Below are 15,639 nucleotides of genomic sequence, written 5' to 3'. Positions count from 1 at the left end.
GAAATGTATTTATATAAATTGCAAAACAATTTTGCATTGTTGTTGGTGGTGATAGTGCATTTTGTGATGCAATATATCAGTTTCAGTGATACACCTATGTCAAATTTAAAAATAAATCTTCCTCCTGAAACTTGCAATTATCCATTCTATTTTCAAGGATAATGCAACTCTAAAGGAAGAGCTGAGAAATTTAAAGCCTCTGGTTTTTTGGGTTTTTTTTCTATTATGGAAGATCTCCTTGGATTAATAAACATCTAAAGCAAATCCTTATCTTCACTTATTTCAGTGTGGTGTTTTGAATGTAGCTGTACTTGGAAGTCCTAGTTATGTAGCTCTAAGGTTTCTGTTTTTCTCTCTTTCTTCAAGCAGAACTGCTAGGCTCAAGCAGAGTTCTTTATTGTGGTAAATACAAAAGGCTTATGTCATACACCTTACACATATTAAGTAAATGCCCTTTTACAAAAAATTACTATCTTAAAAAGAATTGAGAGCAAAACTTGATTCAAATCTGTTGTAGCCTAGAATTACTACTGCAAGGTTCAAGAACTCTATGGATTATTTCTGGAATACCTAACAATAAACATGCAGATGGCCTTAACTGTGCCTAGGAAGTTTTATGGTCAAGTTGTATTTTTCTGAAGGAAATTTCTTCCTCTTGGACTATTTCTTGAAGAGTAGAAACATCATGAAGCTTCTATTTTTATCTTTACACATTTCCATTTAATTTCCTTTTCAGTCCTTGTGTGTGCTTTTTCTTGCTAATGGTTTTCACTTCCTGAGCCTGATGGGTTTTGTGGGGGTTTTGTCATTTATTTTTTTTTTACCCCCCTCTGTAACTCCTTTGGATGCTGCTCAGAAGCTGTAAGCCCTTTGTACTTAAGGAGATGTGTTCAGCACCAAAGTAGAAGGCTGCTACCTTCTCTATTGAGTTTCAGTAAGAGGACTGATGCTCATTCATGGCTACAAGCAGTGCAACTTCTGGGACAGCTCCTCAGTGGGTGCTGCAGGCTCCTGGGGTATTGACAGGGTTCCAACTAAGTGGTAGACTCAGCATTGTCTACCTACCGATTTTTCACCCATGTGGCCACATTCAGGTAATCCTGCTCCAAACTTTGCTGGTTGTTTTCCATGACTTGCACTACACCTTTTTATCCAGTGGTGTATATATAGTGTGGTTAGCAGTGGCTAAATGCTGCCTCTGAAAAATCTATACAGAAGTGTGCATTTGTGGTTGTTTTTTTTAAATGCAGCTGGGAAGAACACTTAATTTCTGCACATCTCCATCCCCTGTGGAAGCTTTAACAGAATGCTATAGTAAAACACACTCACCAAAATTTGAGAAATGCTTGCAAAGTCAGAGACACTATTCTGCTCGAGTTCCTTGAGCTAGATTTTTCTGATTCCTGTGTTCTAGGGGACCTTCCCCAGGAACGTGGAAAGGATTGATTTGTGTGGCACCAATTCTCAATGGCACCACAGCCACCTGTAGTTAGTTTGCTTATTTCTGCTTTTTACAATCCTCAGCTGTTGATGCTTACAACAGAAAGCATTTCAGAACGGAAGAGCCCGAGCTGTAGTATTTGAGAGTCAGAAAGTACTGATCCACCAACATCGAGGTAGTAAACCCAAAGCAAAATTTTATTTCAGCTATTTCACAGTTGCAAATCAAATGCTGGCTCCACGAAAAACTTTTTAAAACAAGATTAGCTCTCTCGGGCTATTTTTGGTTGGTTGTCTGACTGCAAGAATATAAACTATTGTCTAGTGTTTCCATTATTTTGGTAAAAGCATTTAATACCCTCTGGTTTCCCGTGGTGCTGTTGGGACTGTTAGACGCCTCTACACCTAAAAATCACGTAAGAGTAAATATTTTCCAGCATAGCTTTAAGAAGAGACTCCTTATCCACAAGAGCCCAGATGACATGGCAGCAGAAGATAACGGGCCCGGAGCATAGGGTAAGGGCAGGGTCCTCGCTCCCCCGAGCGCCTCATCGCAAAGGGCACTGCCCTCCAGCACTTTTCCAAAGGCCTCCCTCCCTCCGCTTCCCTGATCAAGAGAGGGGAGCCACGCGGGCCCACCCTCCTCCGCGGAGACGGCGGCGCTCCGGTCCCTGCAGACCGGGCCGGGGCTGACCGTGGGGGCCGCACCGGCGACACTAAAGCCCGCGGGCAGGTCCCTGTCGAGCGGCTCACTCCCCCTGTTGCCCGTCGGTCTAGCTCCAGATGCCTTCCTCCTCAGGCCGCGCTGCTCCGTCCCCACCGCGGGGGGCCGGCTGTAATGTCAGGAGCAGCCGCCTCAGCGAGCTGCTCCTACCTCCCACGATCCCATCTTCCTCTTCGCGGTTCCCACCGAGAGATTCACAAGGTCCCCGAGTGCCGCTGCCGCCTAGCACTCTCCCCGGTGAAGGAAATGGCGCCCAGATCCCTCGTTCCCCCGCTGACGCACAAGTGTATCACTATCTGCGGTACAAAATGGCGACGGCGGCAACCCCGAACCCAGCATAACTGAGACGCCATGAGGCTGCGGGGCGGGGCCCTGGGCGTTTAGCCAATGGGCATTGGCGCTGGGCCTGGAGGCGGCCAATGGTGAGCGGAGGTGGTGACGCAGGGATGTGCGCACCCAATGGGAGCGGCGGTAGCGCGGAGAACGAGGCCCACCCGTGAGGCTCGGGGCGGTGCTGAGGCGGGCGGGCGCTGAGGCGGCCGTTTCCTGTCCTGGTGCATGGTGGTCGGACGGAGGAATTGTTGGAAAATTTCTCGGCGAGGTTAGTATATAAATGTGTTTTTACCCAGTGTGCCTTATTCTAACCACCGCCATCTCCGGCTGGGGCTGCCGCGGCGGGCCGCCGCGCCAGGCCTCGCCCTCCGCACCGCGCCCAGGGAGGCGGCAAGGGGCGGTGAACGGGGGCAGCCGGGCAGCGTCGGCACCGAACGACACGAATAAAGCCGCCGTTCCGCCGCCTGCTCGCTCTGCGCGGCCCGGCCCCTCCCCCTCCCTCCAGGCCTGCCCGCCGGCATCCTGTACCGCGGGGCGCGCTGGGCCGGGGGCAGAGCACCGGCTGCGGCCCTCGGGGGACCCTGGGCTTCTCGGGCGGTGCCCCCTACGGCCGCCCCTTCGCGGGCCCGGGGGCGCCCGTTAGCTGCTGCGTCACGGGCGGGGGCTGCTGGCGGCGGCGGTGCTCTCTGCGCGGGCGGCGGGCAGGGAGGGGGCCGACGGTGGCAAGCAGTGCTGCGGGCTGGGGGATCCTGGTGCACTCTGTGCCCTTCTCTTCCGCAGCGCAGTGCCCTACTCCCGCCCCGGGCGCCTGGCGCTCCACATGGATAGATGAGAGGGTTAATGAATTTGTACGCATTGGGTGGGTTTTTTTTTGGGGGGGGGGGGGGGGGAGATGTCTTTTTTTGATCTTTGTGGGTTTTGTTTGGTTGGTTGTTTTTTTTTTTTTCCCTTTAATGGATGATTTCCGTTTTGACGGAGGGCAAACTTGTACAGCGGCACCGAAACACTTGCCTTCGGAGCCCTTTCGGCCTAACGTGCGGCTTGATATGCGCGCGTTTGGGGAGGAAAAATTCGTTATTCTTGCACGAAGCTGACAATTTTTAACGTTTCTATATGGTAGTGCCCAGAGCACGGCTCTTACCGGTCTAACACAGGAGAAGGTCCTTGTACGGAGCTTGTGAGATCTTCTATTTCATCTCATTCGACTTGTCAAAACACTGAGAAAAAGGATTTTAAGCAGTTTACATCCTGCTTTGTTCTTTCTTGTTTCTTTCAGCTTTTCTTCCTGAAATTTATAATAGAACAGGATAACGGGAAGCTCCTTTTCTAGAAAAAAATACCTGCAATAAAACAAAAGGCTGGTGGTGTTTGTTTTCTGATAATGTTTTATTTGTGGTGCTTGTTCAACAAGAAAAAATTACCTGACTTTTCATGCAAGTGAAATTTTGTTGTAACGAGCCTGCAGTTAAGCATCTCCAGATATGTGTAAGATGTTATAAGGGTTGGTTTTGAATTGTCAAATAATTATACTTGATGTTATACACTGAGCAATGCCAGTGCTTTTATGCAATGCAGTGTTTTCAGTGATACATACATGTTGACCTTACAGTCTTTAAAAGAGGATGTTTTCTCCTGTCAGATAGTTTTCTCAAGATTCTGCTTTGAATGTTGTAAACCTATTACACCTTAGAGGAGTGCTCTAGGTCAATTTGCTTTAGCAGAAGGAGTTGGATTAGGTGATCTCCAGAGGTCCTTCCCAACCACCACCGAAGTGACTGTGCATGAAAAATCACATTCATTTGTCCTTAGTTGGTAGCTTTTCAAGAGTAGTGTGTATGTAGTATATCTTAGCTTCTTTGTGTACTTGGCATGCAGCTTTAAAATGGCAGATTATAGCATAAACATGTACCATGGCTTGTTTGCTGTTTGTGATTTTTTTTGTTGTTGTTGTTTGTTTATTTTGGTTTTGTATTTCATACATTAAAGTCTAGGGATTTCACACTGCATATATGTCAGAAGCTATTAATCTGAATCCCTGCAGAGAATAAAACTCAGCAATGTTTAGTCAAATATATAATGGCTTCAGTAATAAATGGCAGGTTTAATGAGATGTAAAAAAAATTTTAAACAGTTTCGAAAAATGCATTTCACATCAAAATTCTTATTGTAAGGAAATCCATTTTATTTCTTCTATCCTCTCAGAGGAGGCCAATTGTGTCTTAGATGCTTGAGCAAATGCTTAAGGAAGTGTAAAACTTTATTTAGCTAGACAGTCACACAGTCTTTGCTGTCTTTCTGCCTGTGTAGCATGTGATGCTTAAGCATCAAAATACTGCTGTCTTGAGCTGGCAATCCCTTTTCTCAGAGAAGGCAGGCACAGTGATAATGAAGTGATGAATATTCCCTGGTAACGGATGCCAAAATCGGGCATCACTAGAATATCTCAAGTTATGTATGGCTTCAGCTCAGCAGACTGCCGCTGGGCCATGTTTTGTTGGCCTATGCTATCCCGGAGGAGGGAATGGGTGGGAGGTTTAGCTGCAAATAGGTCTAAGCAGCAAACTGCTGCTGACACTGCCTGCCCACGACTATGCTTCGAGTGTGTGGGCTGCCTGGTCACCTGCAGTACTGCTGGATCTGCAGAGGGGTTAGGCTGAGGGTTGTTCAGCTTGAGTTGCTTGCACACTGTCTTTTCTGGGCTTTCCTTCAAACGTTTTATATATATATATATAAAAAAAAAATTGCAGAGTTATGTATTTGCTTTAATGCATGCATTTTGGCTTAAGCTGAACTGATCACGTTTTTGAACTGGATTGCTGTAATTTGGCTTCATTTTGAGTGCAGGATGATGATCTTTCCTTGCTTCTGTGTTTTAAGTCTTGGCCTTAAGAGTTTTGGGTTAAAAGATGTTCAGCATAGGTGGAGTGTTTTAGAAACCGTAAACTCTGAAGAGTCTTTTATCAGGCAAGTGTAAAACTTTGTTTTCCAAAGCATAGGGCTCAGATGCATTTGGGTGTGTTTCCACACAGAAAGTAAAACAATGCATTCCTGATAATCAGGGCAATTCTTCCAGTTTCAAGCATTGTAATGGACAGAAGACCTGACTTGTCTCAGTACTTTTGTAGACCAAATACTTCATTGCTTTTTTCCCCATCTGCATTTTGATGTGTACTCTCATCCTTGATCACCTCCACAAATTCTGCTTCTCACACCTTTTGTAGCTCCTTCTGCCTCTGATATGCATATGTACATAATACAGCATCCCAGGCCAACCTTTGCCTTTCCTTGCCACTGCCTTTTTGTTTTTTCTTCTGTATTGTCATAGCTCTTGCATGTTTCTACAGCTCCACCACATGCCTTCTACATTAATAGGTGGGCCATTCATTTTTCATCTCTTCGCTGCTACAAGGGTATTGATGCACCTGGTAAAGAGAACACCAATTTGGTGTACCTTGTGCTACAAAAAAATCTCAAATGATGGGAAGAAGATTTCTGCTTAGCTTATGGATACCTCAGGTTGATTGTGATCCTAACAGATGGATCATTCTCTGGAATTCGAGAACTCAGCTCTGAAACACAAGTTCTTTTTAAGTTGAAGTGTTCTTAAATAATGTTCTGAGGATGGAGTGAAGACTAAGGGAGGAGCCTGACCTATGCCTTGGCACAAAGACCCCATGTTTTTTGGGGAGGGAAGGGGAAGAAACCTTATTCGTCCATCATGGCACCATGGGGTTTATAGAGTTCTACTGGTAGTTAAGCTTGTATCTTGATTTGCTTTCAGTAGTATTTGCTGAAGGAATATGGGTTTAGTCCTCTTGATCAGTGCTATGCACACCAGGAATAGTTAATCAGTTACTCAAAACCAGAATTGGACTAAATTAGTGAACACTTCCAGTGACTGCTAATATTTTCTGGGTTATACTGCTTTTTTTAATTGTATAACAAGATTGTACTTTGTTCCATTAAGGTAACACTTGGTAAATAAATTCTCAGGTTTGAAGGGAATTTGCAGTTCCAACTAGCTGACATCAGAGTAACACTTAGAACTACTTTGTGCTTACATCAGCAAAGTACTTAGCACTTTCCTCAAGCTGTCTTTTATTGTCTGCTGAATACTTTCCTCTGTATACTTTTTGAAAGGAAAATTGTGTTACCTGCTTAATGCTCTTGGGCTTAATTTCTGATGACAGAATTCTCTAGAATTGGAAGATGGGTCTGCATTTGCAAGTAAGTTGGTTTTGCCTGTATATATGACATGGTATTACTATTAGCTAACGTGGTATTACTTGGAGTTCCTTTATATGTATTCGTTTTACTGGTTTCCAATTTATGCTTGTAATCTGGGTTTTTTTTGCAATTCAGGATAAAGGTTGGCAATTCAGTAGGCTGTTGGTTTAGTTCATGAAATACAAGCACAAACTAAAACACCACTGTTAAATGTCCTGGCTAATACTGATACATCTGTAACATAGTTAGCAGATTACTAATTAACTCATAAGCACATAAAACAACCCACTTTAAATTCCATGTTTTGTTGGCAGTCTCAGCAGATTTGAAGCGACACAGCCACGATTAACTTTTTGTGATGGAAATTAGATACTTCTGTGATTTCTTGATAAGAGAGTTAGAAATCATTGATAGAAAAAACAGTTTAAAAAATACTGATAAAAATAGTTGGTCTCAATTTATGTATTCAGCAAATGTTCCTCGTTTTATTTAAAACAAATGCCAATTTAAATGGAGGCTTTATTTTAGGTGATAAGTAGCTTCCTGAAGTTGTCCATCAGTTAGCTATCTTTTTGTCTCTTAGGGCAGATAAGGCATTACTGTTCATTTCTTGAAGTAATTTGAATGCAATTCTGACATATGTCATCTGGATGCTTGCTTTATAAAGGCAGTATTTTATGTATGTACACTCAATGGTAACAGATCCCAAAAGCCAGTAGTTTTAAAAACATGCAGGTTCATTCAGTAAATGCCTTTAGACTTACTGTGACTTCCAAGGGGAAAATCTTGGAATGAAACGTAGTGCTGTATCTCACATGTCTGCTGAAAATTTATATGTAAAGTTGTTGGTTGTTTTGTTTTGTTCTAAGTTTTTCAAGCTTTTTTCTGATCTCAGGCCCAAAATAGAGATTTTTAGTGTGCACATTGTTATGTATCTTTTTTTCTTTTTTTTTTCCCCTATTAAAACAAAAGGAATTTATTACCAGTCTGCAATAAAGAAATGATTTGGGTTTTGGTTGTGGTTTGGTTTTGGTGGGGTGTTTTTTGTTTTTTTTTTTTTAAATAAGGTATACCTGAGCATTGGTAATACAACTTCGGCTAGGAGGGAAGAAATGTGTCTTAACATTGAGCGAGGAATAGCATCTGAGCTGAGAGAAACTTTCTGACTTGTTTTCGTAGGTGACTTGAATGGTTTCTGTCACAGTACACCTGCAAGCTGTTCCCAGGAAGGCATAGGTGTTTTCATCCTACTTGAATTTGATGTTTTGCTACATATTGTATGGCTCTTTCTTGTGCTAAATCTGTACAGCAGTGTACTAAGGGTAACTGTCTTGTTAGTGCATTGATCATTGCTGGTGAGGTGTTTGTCTCAGAGCTGCAGCATAAGTTTAATTAGCTTTCTGTCAGCACTGCTGACAATACACTGATGCCTACTTTGACCTTCATTTATTAACCAGTAATTTCTTCCCTAATGTGTTAAGAAACAGTTGAAGTTAGCAGTCATATTTGGGATCAACCTGAGTCGTCTTCACATGTGTAGGTCTTGGTGGGTGGCTTTCAGATCTGCTTGCACTCTAAAGTGCCATACATTTGAAAGTCATCACATCCTTAGCACTCCCACAGTGTGAGGCTGTACACTATGCATAATGTTGCAGTGTTATGTGTAAGGATCAGTAAGCATTCATTGTTTGGACTAGTTAACTAAATTACTTTTTTTATAAAATGCAAGCATTGACAATACTTTTAATATGCACAATTTGTAGGTGGGATTCACAATGTAAACAATGTATGGTGTTGACTTCAGGGGAAGAAAACTGCTGGGCCATAATGTAATTCTGTGAAGCTACATGTGGTTCTCACTGCTCACACTCAAGTCAGTAGAGAGATGCTTGGTTGTGGCAGTGATAAATTTGGTCTTATTTTTATATGCTATTTCTGAAGAGATACCAAACACTGTGGCAGTGAATTAGTCTTCAACTGCTTCATAATCAGGATGTATCTCTGGTGGAAAAGAGATTGAAATGCTGCAAAAAGAGTAAAAAGGAGCCTTGAGTTTGACTGCAGACTTCTGCTTTGGGCAACACAAGTCTCTGCAAGTTAGCTGTGCTGTCACTCGGAGTGTGTACATCACGATTATGCAGATGACAGTGCTGTCAGTCTTGATTAAGTTCTTCTCCAGGGTAAGGGTTAGAGCCTGTGGTTCATAATTTGCATATTTCTAGAAAATAGTGTATTTTGCTATTAGATTGCATATCTTGCCCTTCTATCTGAATCATACTGTTGTTACCAGATTCTTTAGTAGAGGGTTTTGTTCATATTTTTATAATAGTAGAAATTGCTATTTAATTGTTTTGTTTGGCTTTACAAGAAAGTGGAAAGATAGAGTAAAATAAGATTGTAGGAGAAAGCATGTAGAAATTTAGAAATGTTTATTCACTAAAAATCAGTCTGACTAATTGCAGCATGAAATCAATGTTTTAGAGAACTGGTAAAATATGGAAAAAGGTAAGGGCTGTTGAAAAAATAAATCCATGTCTTAGATATTGAAACACTTGGTCAAAGCATCCACAGAAGCTAGATTTCATTTTTGGAACAGATATCATACAGGTACATACGAGAACAGAAATACTTGAAAAAGCCTTAGTTCTGCTCTGTTTGTTTCTGAGATTCCAGCTGTCAAATGTTATTTGTAAGGTACATACTTGGGTGTTTAAAAAAAAAATCTTTGGACTTGTCAGTTTTCCAGTCTGTATTTTTTGCACTGAGATGCAGAAGGCTGTCATGCATATTACTTATCAGTTGAAATGTATTATTTAGTCAATGTTAAAATATAGCTGCTACTTTCGGTTTTGCAGAAATGATTGTCAGTCAGACTCCTTTGGGGAAATTACTGCTATTTGCAATCATTCATTGTTAAGGACCCTAACACAGCCAGTATTTAATTTTGTTACTGTTCTGGCATACTCCAAACAGATTCTGAGATCCTCTGAGATCTAGCTTTGGCAAATACAGGAATGAGTTTCCAAAACTTGCTTAATGAAAGTTGCAGTATCATGGTGTCGTGTGTCATTCTACATTTCCCGTTACTCTTTTTTCACATTTGTTGGTTTTGTAAATTCTATGAAATAACAATGGTTTTGTATGTTATTTAGAAATGTATTAAAAATAAAAGTGATACTTCTTTACAACTGAAATAAATGGTTGTTATTTCAAATTTCTCAGTGCTTTCTGCACAAGAAGGGTGAACAGTTGCTGAATGTCTGAAGTAGCTTTTTTCCCTGTCTTTTCCAGTTCATTATTCCTGCACATTCTGAATTGCATTTTATAAATCTTAGGTTTTTCTTCCACAGCTGCTATTACATACTTTATTCCATTTCCTGTTAATCATCCTCTAAACTTTTTTTTTTTGTCTAAGGAGCTTCTGCTACTGTTACTCCCTGTCTTTTTCTCTGTCCATCAATATAATCATTCCTTAAACGGCAAATACTGTTTTCCAACAGTTACTTGCTATATTATCTACTACATGGAGTCTTCCCAAGCTGTTCTCTCAGCTGATGGAATCCCAAGTGCCCCACTTTCTGTTTAATGGCAGCATGTCCTCTATAAGGGCTTTTCATCTGCCTAAATTCCACCTGCTCTTTCTTAGTTCTTCAATTACTAGTTTACAGGAGAGACTCCCGGTTGCTAGATGGAGTTTACAGAAAACCTCTTTTAACAGCACATCTTTTCTCCAAAACAAGTGACAGCACCTAAAAGATTGTATTTGCTTGTGTATTAGTGGAGGGGAAAATATAGGAGATACAGAGATGCTGTCTAGGTTGTCAATGTGATGAAGTCTTAAGGAAAAATCCTGTATTTTTAACCAGGCATTCTGCCCTTCACCCCACATTCTTCTGGTTTCCGAGCGTTCGGAATTTAAAGCATCCTTGAGTTCAAGGGTTTTTTCCTTTTGGAGAATTTGAGTGTGGTGATTTGGTTTTCTTTTAATAAAAAACCTGCACTATGTACCCTGCTGGATGGCATATTTTATCTGCTGGTGTTACACTGGGGGGTTATGTTACTGGTGCAGCTTTTGTCAAAAAGCATAATGAAGCCAGCAGTGTGCATCACTAACTTGCTGCTTTTGCTTTGTAACTAGCAATTTGAGGCTTATTTCAGCAGTGTTTCTTGCAACTGGCTGTTCGTTCCATCTATCAGAACACTGCTTTCATTTCAGAGATTTTTCTGTCTGATCTTTCTCTGTCTCAGGCTGATACTTCTTATAGGAAGTATTTTAACCATCTTAATGGTAGTACTTTCTCTGCATGAATACTGTAAGAGTATTTTGGTGACTAATCATTTAGGAATGCAATAGGAGTTACTGTCCTTGTGAAAGTCTTTAATATCATCATTAATGTGCCTTTGGAAATTGCAACTTCTGCATGATCTGTGAAGATGTGCAAGAGTTCACTAAGTCAAGTCTCAAGTTTTCAGTGAGTATCTCAAGACTAAGCCTGTACTTGTCTTTTCTGTAGGAGAGCTCTTGAGATTAAGCAGAACACATGCACATCAATTCTGTTGAGGAGTCATGGAGGCTGCACCCCAGGGTTTATGTACTTTCCTGAAAAGCACCTGAAAGCATCCCTTTTTAACTAATGAGGTGCAATATTTGAAGTGGATAAAGGAAATCTTTCTCCCAGGTTCTTACAGACAAGAGGTTTAAAGAAAAGTCATAGAGATGCAGATGCACAGAAAAGAGGTGGATTAGGGAAAGAAGATGGTGAGATTTGGATTAGAAGAAGAATGAAGACACACTTGCTGGGGGGAAAAAAAAGGAGAAAACAAAGGAGGGAAGAGAAGTTTGATGAAAACAAACCAATGTCGAAAAAAACCCAAAGCGAATGAAAGTACGATAGGAGGCTAGATTTACAGGGTGGGTGATAGACCAACAGTATGGTGATACTGCTTTAAATGTATCAAATTACTGGATATCACAAGGCAGTTCAAGTTGGAGGGAGCCTCTTGAGTTTATCCTGTCTAGCCTTGATCAGGAGAGGTCTGGTCAGACCAGGTTGCCCAAAGCTATATCAAGTTGAGTTTTGAATGTCTACAAGGGTAGAGAGTTTGTACCTGTTCTTGGCAATCAGTGTATTTGACCATTCATGCTGCAAAAAATAAAAACAACCAACCAAAAAAGTAACAACAAAAGCTAAAAATGTTCAAAGAAAGAATAAAATATGCAAAACCTACAAACAAAATACCCAGCCCCACCAAAACAAAAACAATCCAGAAAGCAACACTCTAGTAGCAATATCTGTGTGGTAGCCTGACTAATTTTGCAATGCAGGCCAGCTTAATCTTTAGTTCTTTCCCCATCTTCTTCCTCAGAGCTGGTGCCCCTGATTGTTTAGCCTGTCTTGTGCACTGGTGAAGGAGATGCTGCAAGTTAGCAGTAAATCTGCTTTTGCCTGAGGGTGCTCCTTCTTGCAGGAAGAGTAGCAGCAAAATTACTCCATCACCAAAGAGTGAGTGGAAGCTGGAGTTTTGCTGTTTGGGAGTGTCCTAGTGCTACAACTGCCATGACAGGGGACGTACTTCAAAGATGGGTCTGAACACGAGCTGTCTTGAGAGAAAGAGAAAGGTGATAGACAGTAGTGTCATGGTCACATAGAACAGTCCACAGTAAGATAAGACTTGGCTACTTGCAGGAGTTAGTGTGGACATGATCAGTTTAACAAGAAGGTTGGGCATATATTTGGGAAAAAAGGATGTGCTAGAAATGTGGTACTATTGTAGGGACTGGCTGAAAAAGGAAATTGGTATTTTAAAGAGGGCATGAGAAGCTAATGGAATGACAGAGGACTGAGAAGATGATGTATTGGAAGGGGTAATTTTGAAGGAGTTGGAAGGGAGAAAACAGTAACACAACCTGTGAGTTGTAGCATATGATCAAATAATCTGGAATAGAGGAAAGCAGTGAGTTTTGTTCTGTGTGTAGCAGTTCATTATGACTATTAGATAAATACCTTTGCTCTTTTCGCTTTTGAATTTATCTTACATTTGATTTCTTTTTCTTCCAAAATAGCCATTGACCCCTGAAGCAGTTGGTTCTGCTCTGTTTCATGACTTTGCAGTGTCTGTATTAAATAGCTTCCTCTCTGCTTCCTCAAAGTTGAGAGAAGAGGCATAAACTCTGGAGGAAAGATGTTCTTCTATTTTAAAGGCAGGTAGTATATTAAAGAGGCTAGGAGTTTCTTAAAAGACACTTTATCTAAGAGAGTGAATACTCAAAAGTAGACTTGAGCCGAGTGGCCTTTGAGAAGCAGTCCCTGCTGGAATTCTTTCAGATTATAGCTCTAGTCAAAACCAGTGGTTGTGCAGCCTTTCTTCTCCAGTGTGTGAAGTGGTCTGGCTGCTTTATGGCCTGCTTCCGTGTGGTGACCTGAAAAATGAATGAATGGAAAACGCAGACAATACACAACATTATTAGCAGACCCTCTGTGTACCACTGGCATCTAATAGCATAATTACTTAATTTAACTTGCTGCAAGCTCTCAGTCCTAAGTGACTAACGGGATGGCAGAGGAAGGAGTTGAACTCAGGATCTCTTATGTCCTTACACAGTTACTCGTCACTTAGATTATGGTATCCAAACAAATATAGCTACTTTGTTTTCTTCAGAAACTTCTGGTATAAATGCAATTTAGCCTGGATGGCTTCTCTGCACTGGCTCTTTTCCTGCTGAAAATTAGTAGATTTAATAGACTTCTTAATCTCCTGTATTAAAATGTGCCCAGGTGAAAAAAAAATCTGTATCAAAAGGGATTCCTTTATCTGGTTCTATGAGATACATGCAGAGTTGTGACTGTCACAAATGACTATCCTTTTGTTTTATTAATGCATTTTATCATATTTTGTTATTTTCAAAGAGGGGTAGTTGTTCTGGTGGTTGGGGTTTGTTTGGTTTGGTTGGTTGTTGGGTTTTGGTGGGGTTTTTTTGTTTGGTGGTTTTGTTTGCAGTTTTTTGTTTTAATATTCAGCTTCCAGGAAGGCTTAGGGAAGTAGCTTGATCATTCAGACTTACTGATGAAGTGTGTAATTCCCAGTGAGTGAGTCTAAACCTCTTACTGGCACCAGAGGGATGTTTCATCTGTACAGTTATAAGTCCTGCTGTTGTCATGGGTGACCATGTGTGAACTGTCATCTTTGTTTTAATCTGGAGCTAAAAAGATACCACTAATTAGCACCATTATTCTTTATACATTGGTTGAATAATTCATATTTAACTGAAATCTAAGTGTGATTGATACAATTTAGTAACTGCTACCTGAAATTCTTAACAGCTTAGTTTACCTATTTCAATTTTTTTCTCGAAAGTGTTTTTCAGGTTAATCATTCGGTCATTGCTGCTTCTTTATGAAGAAGATAAAACATTTGTAGGAGCTATATGAAAGTCCAATTAAGCTAGTTCTGGTTCTTTATTTAAATTTTCTGTGTTTTGTAAATACTTTCTTTCTAGGTAGACAATGTTATTAGCTCAGATAAATCGAGATTCTCAGGGAATGACTGAATTTTCTGGTGGCGGAATGGAGGCCCAGCATGTGACTCTCTGTCTAACAGAAGCTGTAGCTGTGCAAGGTAAACTTTCAGGTTAAAGTATCTCTACTATTGTGTCCTTTCTGCTTGACATTCTGAAAAACTCAGAATAAACTATGTGAGCTTCATAATGAAAAATCAAATGGAAATTATTCTTAGTTAACTAAGATTGATGAAGTTCACTAATTCTGAAAGGAGATTATCTCTTTATTAATATAATAGCAGTGTAAATGTGCCCAGTAGGAAATACACAACTTATCTTTATTCTCACTATAATTTTGTTTCATGCTTTACAACATCAATTTCTATTGAAGTATGTATTAAACTAATTAATATTTTGCCTAAACCCCTCACCCTTGTATGTGTTCAAGGTTCAAAAATCAGAAAGAATTATTCCCTACTTCTCTTACTGAAATCATTGTGCTTTAAGAGAATGTAATCATTTACAGAGGTGGCTAAGTTGTGATCTTTAGGGTTTGATGCTAGTGATAGTGAATATGAACTTTTTTCCTTGCTAGATGGTGACAACTTAGAAAACATGGAAGGTGTAAGTTTGCAAGCAGTTACCCTTGCTGATGGCTCCACTGCTTACATACAGCACAACTCTAAAGGTAGGTAAATGACAAGAAGTCTTTGGATTGCAAAGTCAGGCAGAATCTATACAATGCTTATGAAGTTCCAATCCCAGCTGACAATTACAGGTATTACAGTAACACTACAAAATAAATATTTATTTCTGCTCCTACTAAGATGCAAATATCAAATGCAGAGCATAAATTGAACAAAAGGGCAATTTACACTTCAAACCCAATTCTGCCTCCTGGATAGGACATCAGGCCTTTTCCATTTATTTTTTTAATCCCAAAATTTTAAAACCTCTGTGTAGTCATACTTTGCTTACCCTTTACCAAACCTTATTTCTCAGTGATATTTTATTGATATTTCAGTCTGGAAAGTATCAACTGTGTGTTTAAACTACAATGTGTGATACAGACTGGTTCTTAAGAATTCTTATTGTGGGTTTCAGATGGTAAATTAATGGATGGCCAGGTGATTCAATTAGAAGATGGTTCTGCTGCTTATGTTCAACATGTACCCATGCCTAAAAGCAGTAAGTGTAATAATACAAGAAATGTATTCTAAAATAATTTATTACTGATAAATATTGGTAGTAAGTAATTAAAGGTCATTATAATAGCTTGATTTCATATTTCAGTGGAAACAGTTGTGAAGAGGTCTTGGGTATATTGAAATCCTAGATATTTTGTGATCATAGATATTTAGTGTTTCATCTTTCCAACTGATGGATTTTTCAAGCTATTGTTGAAGTGTTGCAATTC

General features: G+C 40.4%; 1 protein-coding gene across 1 annotated transcript in view; it reads left to right on the top strand.

Annotated features, from left to right (window-relative positions):
• Window positions 1-5,263: 5,263 nt before the first annotated feature.
• ZNF143 (zinc finger protein 143) overlaps window positions 5,264-15,639 on the top strand; it is a 32,209-nt gene continuing 21,833 nt past the window's right edge. Inside the window, exons 1-4 of the mRNA XM_054171726.1 lie at window positions 5,264-6,724; window positions 14,223-14,341; window positions 14,818-14,910; window positions 15,327-15,410. Coding sequence (XP_054027701.1) covers window positions 14,230-14,341; window positions 14,818-14,910; window positions 15,327-15,410 — 289 coding nt within the window. The 5' untranslated portion in view covers window positions 5,264-6,724; window positions 14,223-14,229. The remainder of the gene's footprint in view (window positions 6,725-14,222; window positions 14,342-14,817; window positions 14,911-15,326; window positions 15,411-15,639) is intronic.

Source organism: Dryobates pubescens, chromosome 22, assembly GCF_014839835.1.
Source record: "Dryobates pubescens isolate bDryPub1 chromosome 22, bDryPub1.pri, whole genome shotgun sequence".
Lineage (NCBI taxonomy): Eukaryota > Metazoa > Chordata > Aves > Piciformes > Picidae > Dryobates > Dryobates pubescens.
This window is presented reverse-complemented; position numbering and strand designations above follow the sequence as displayed.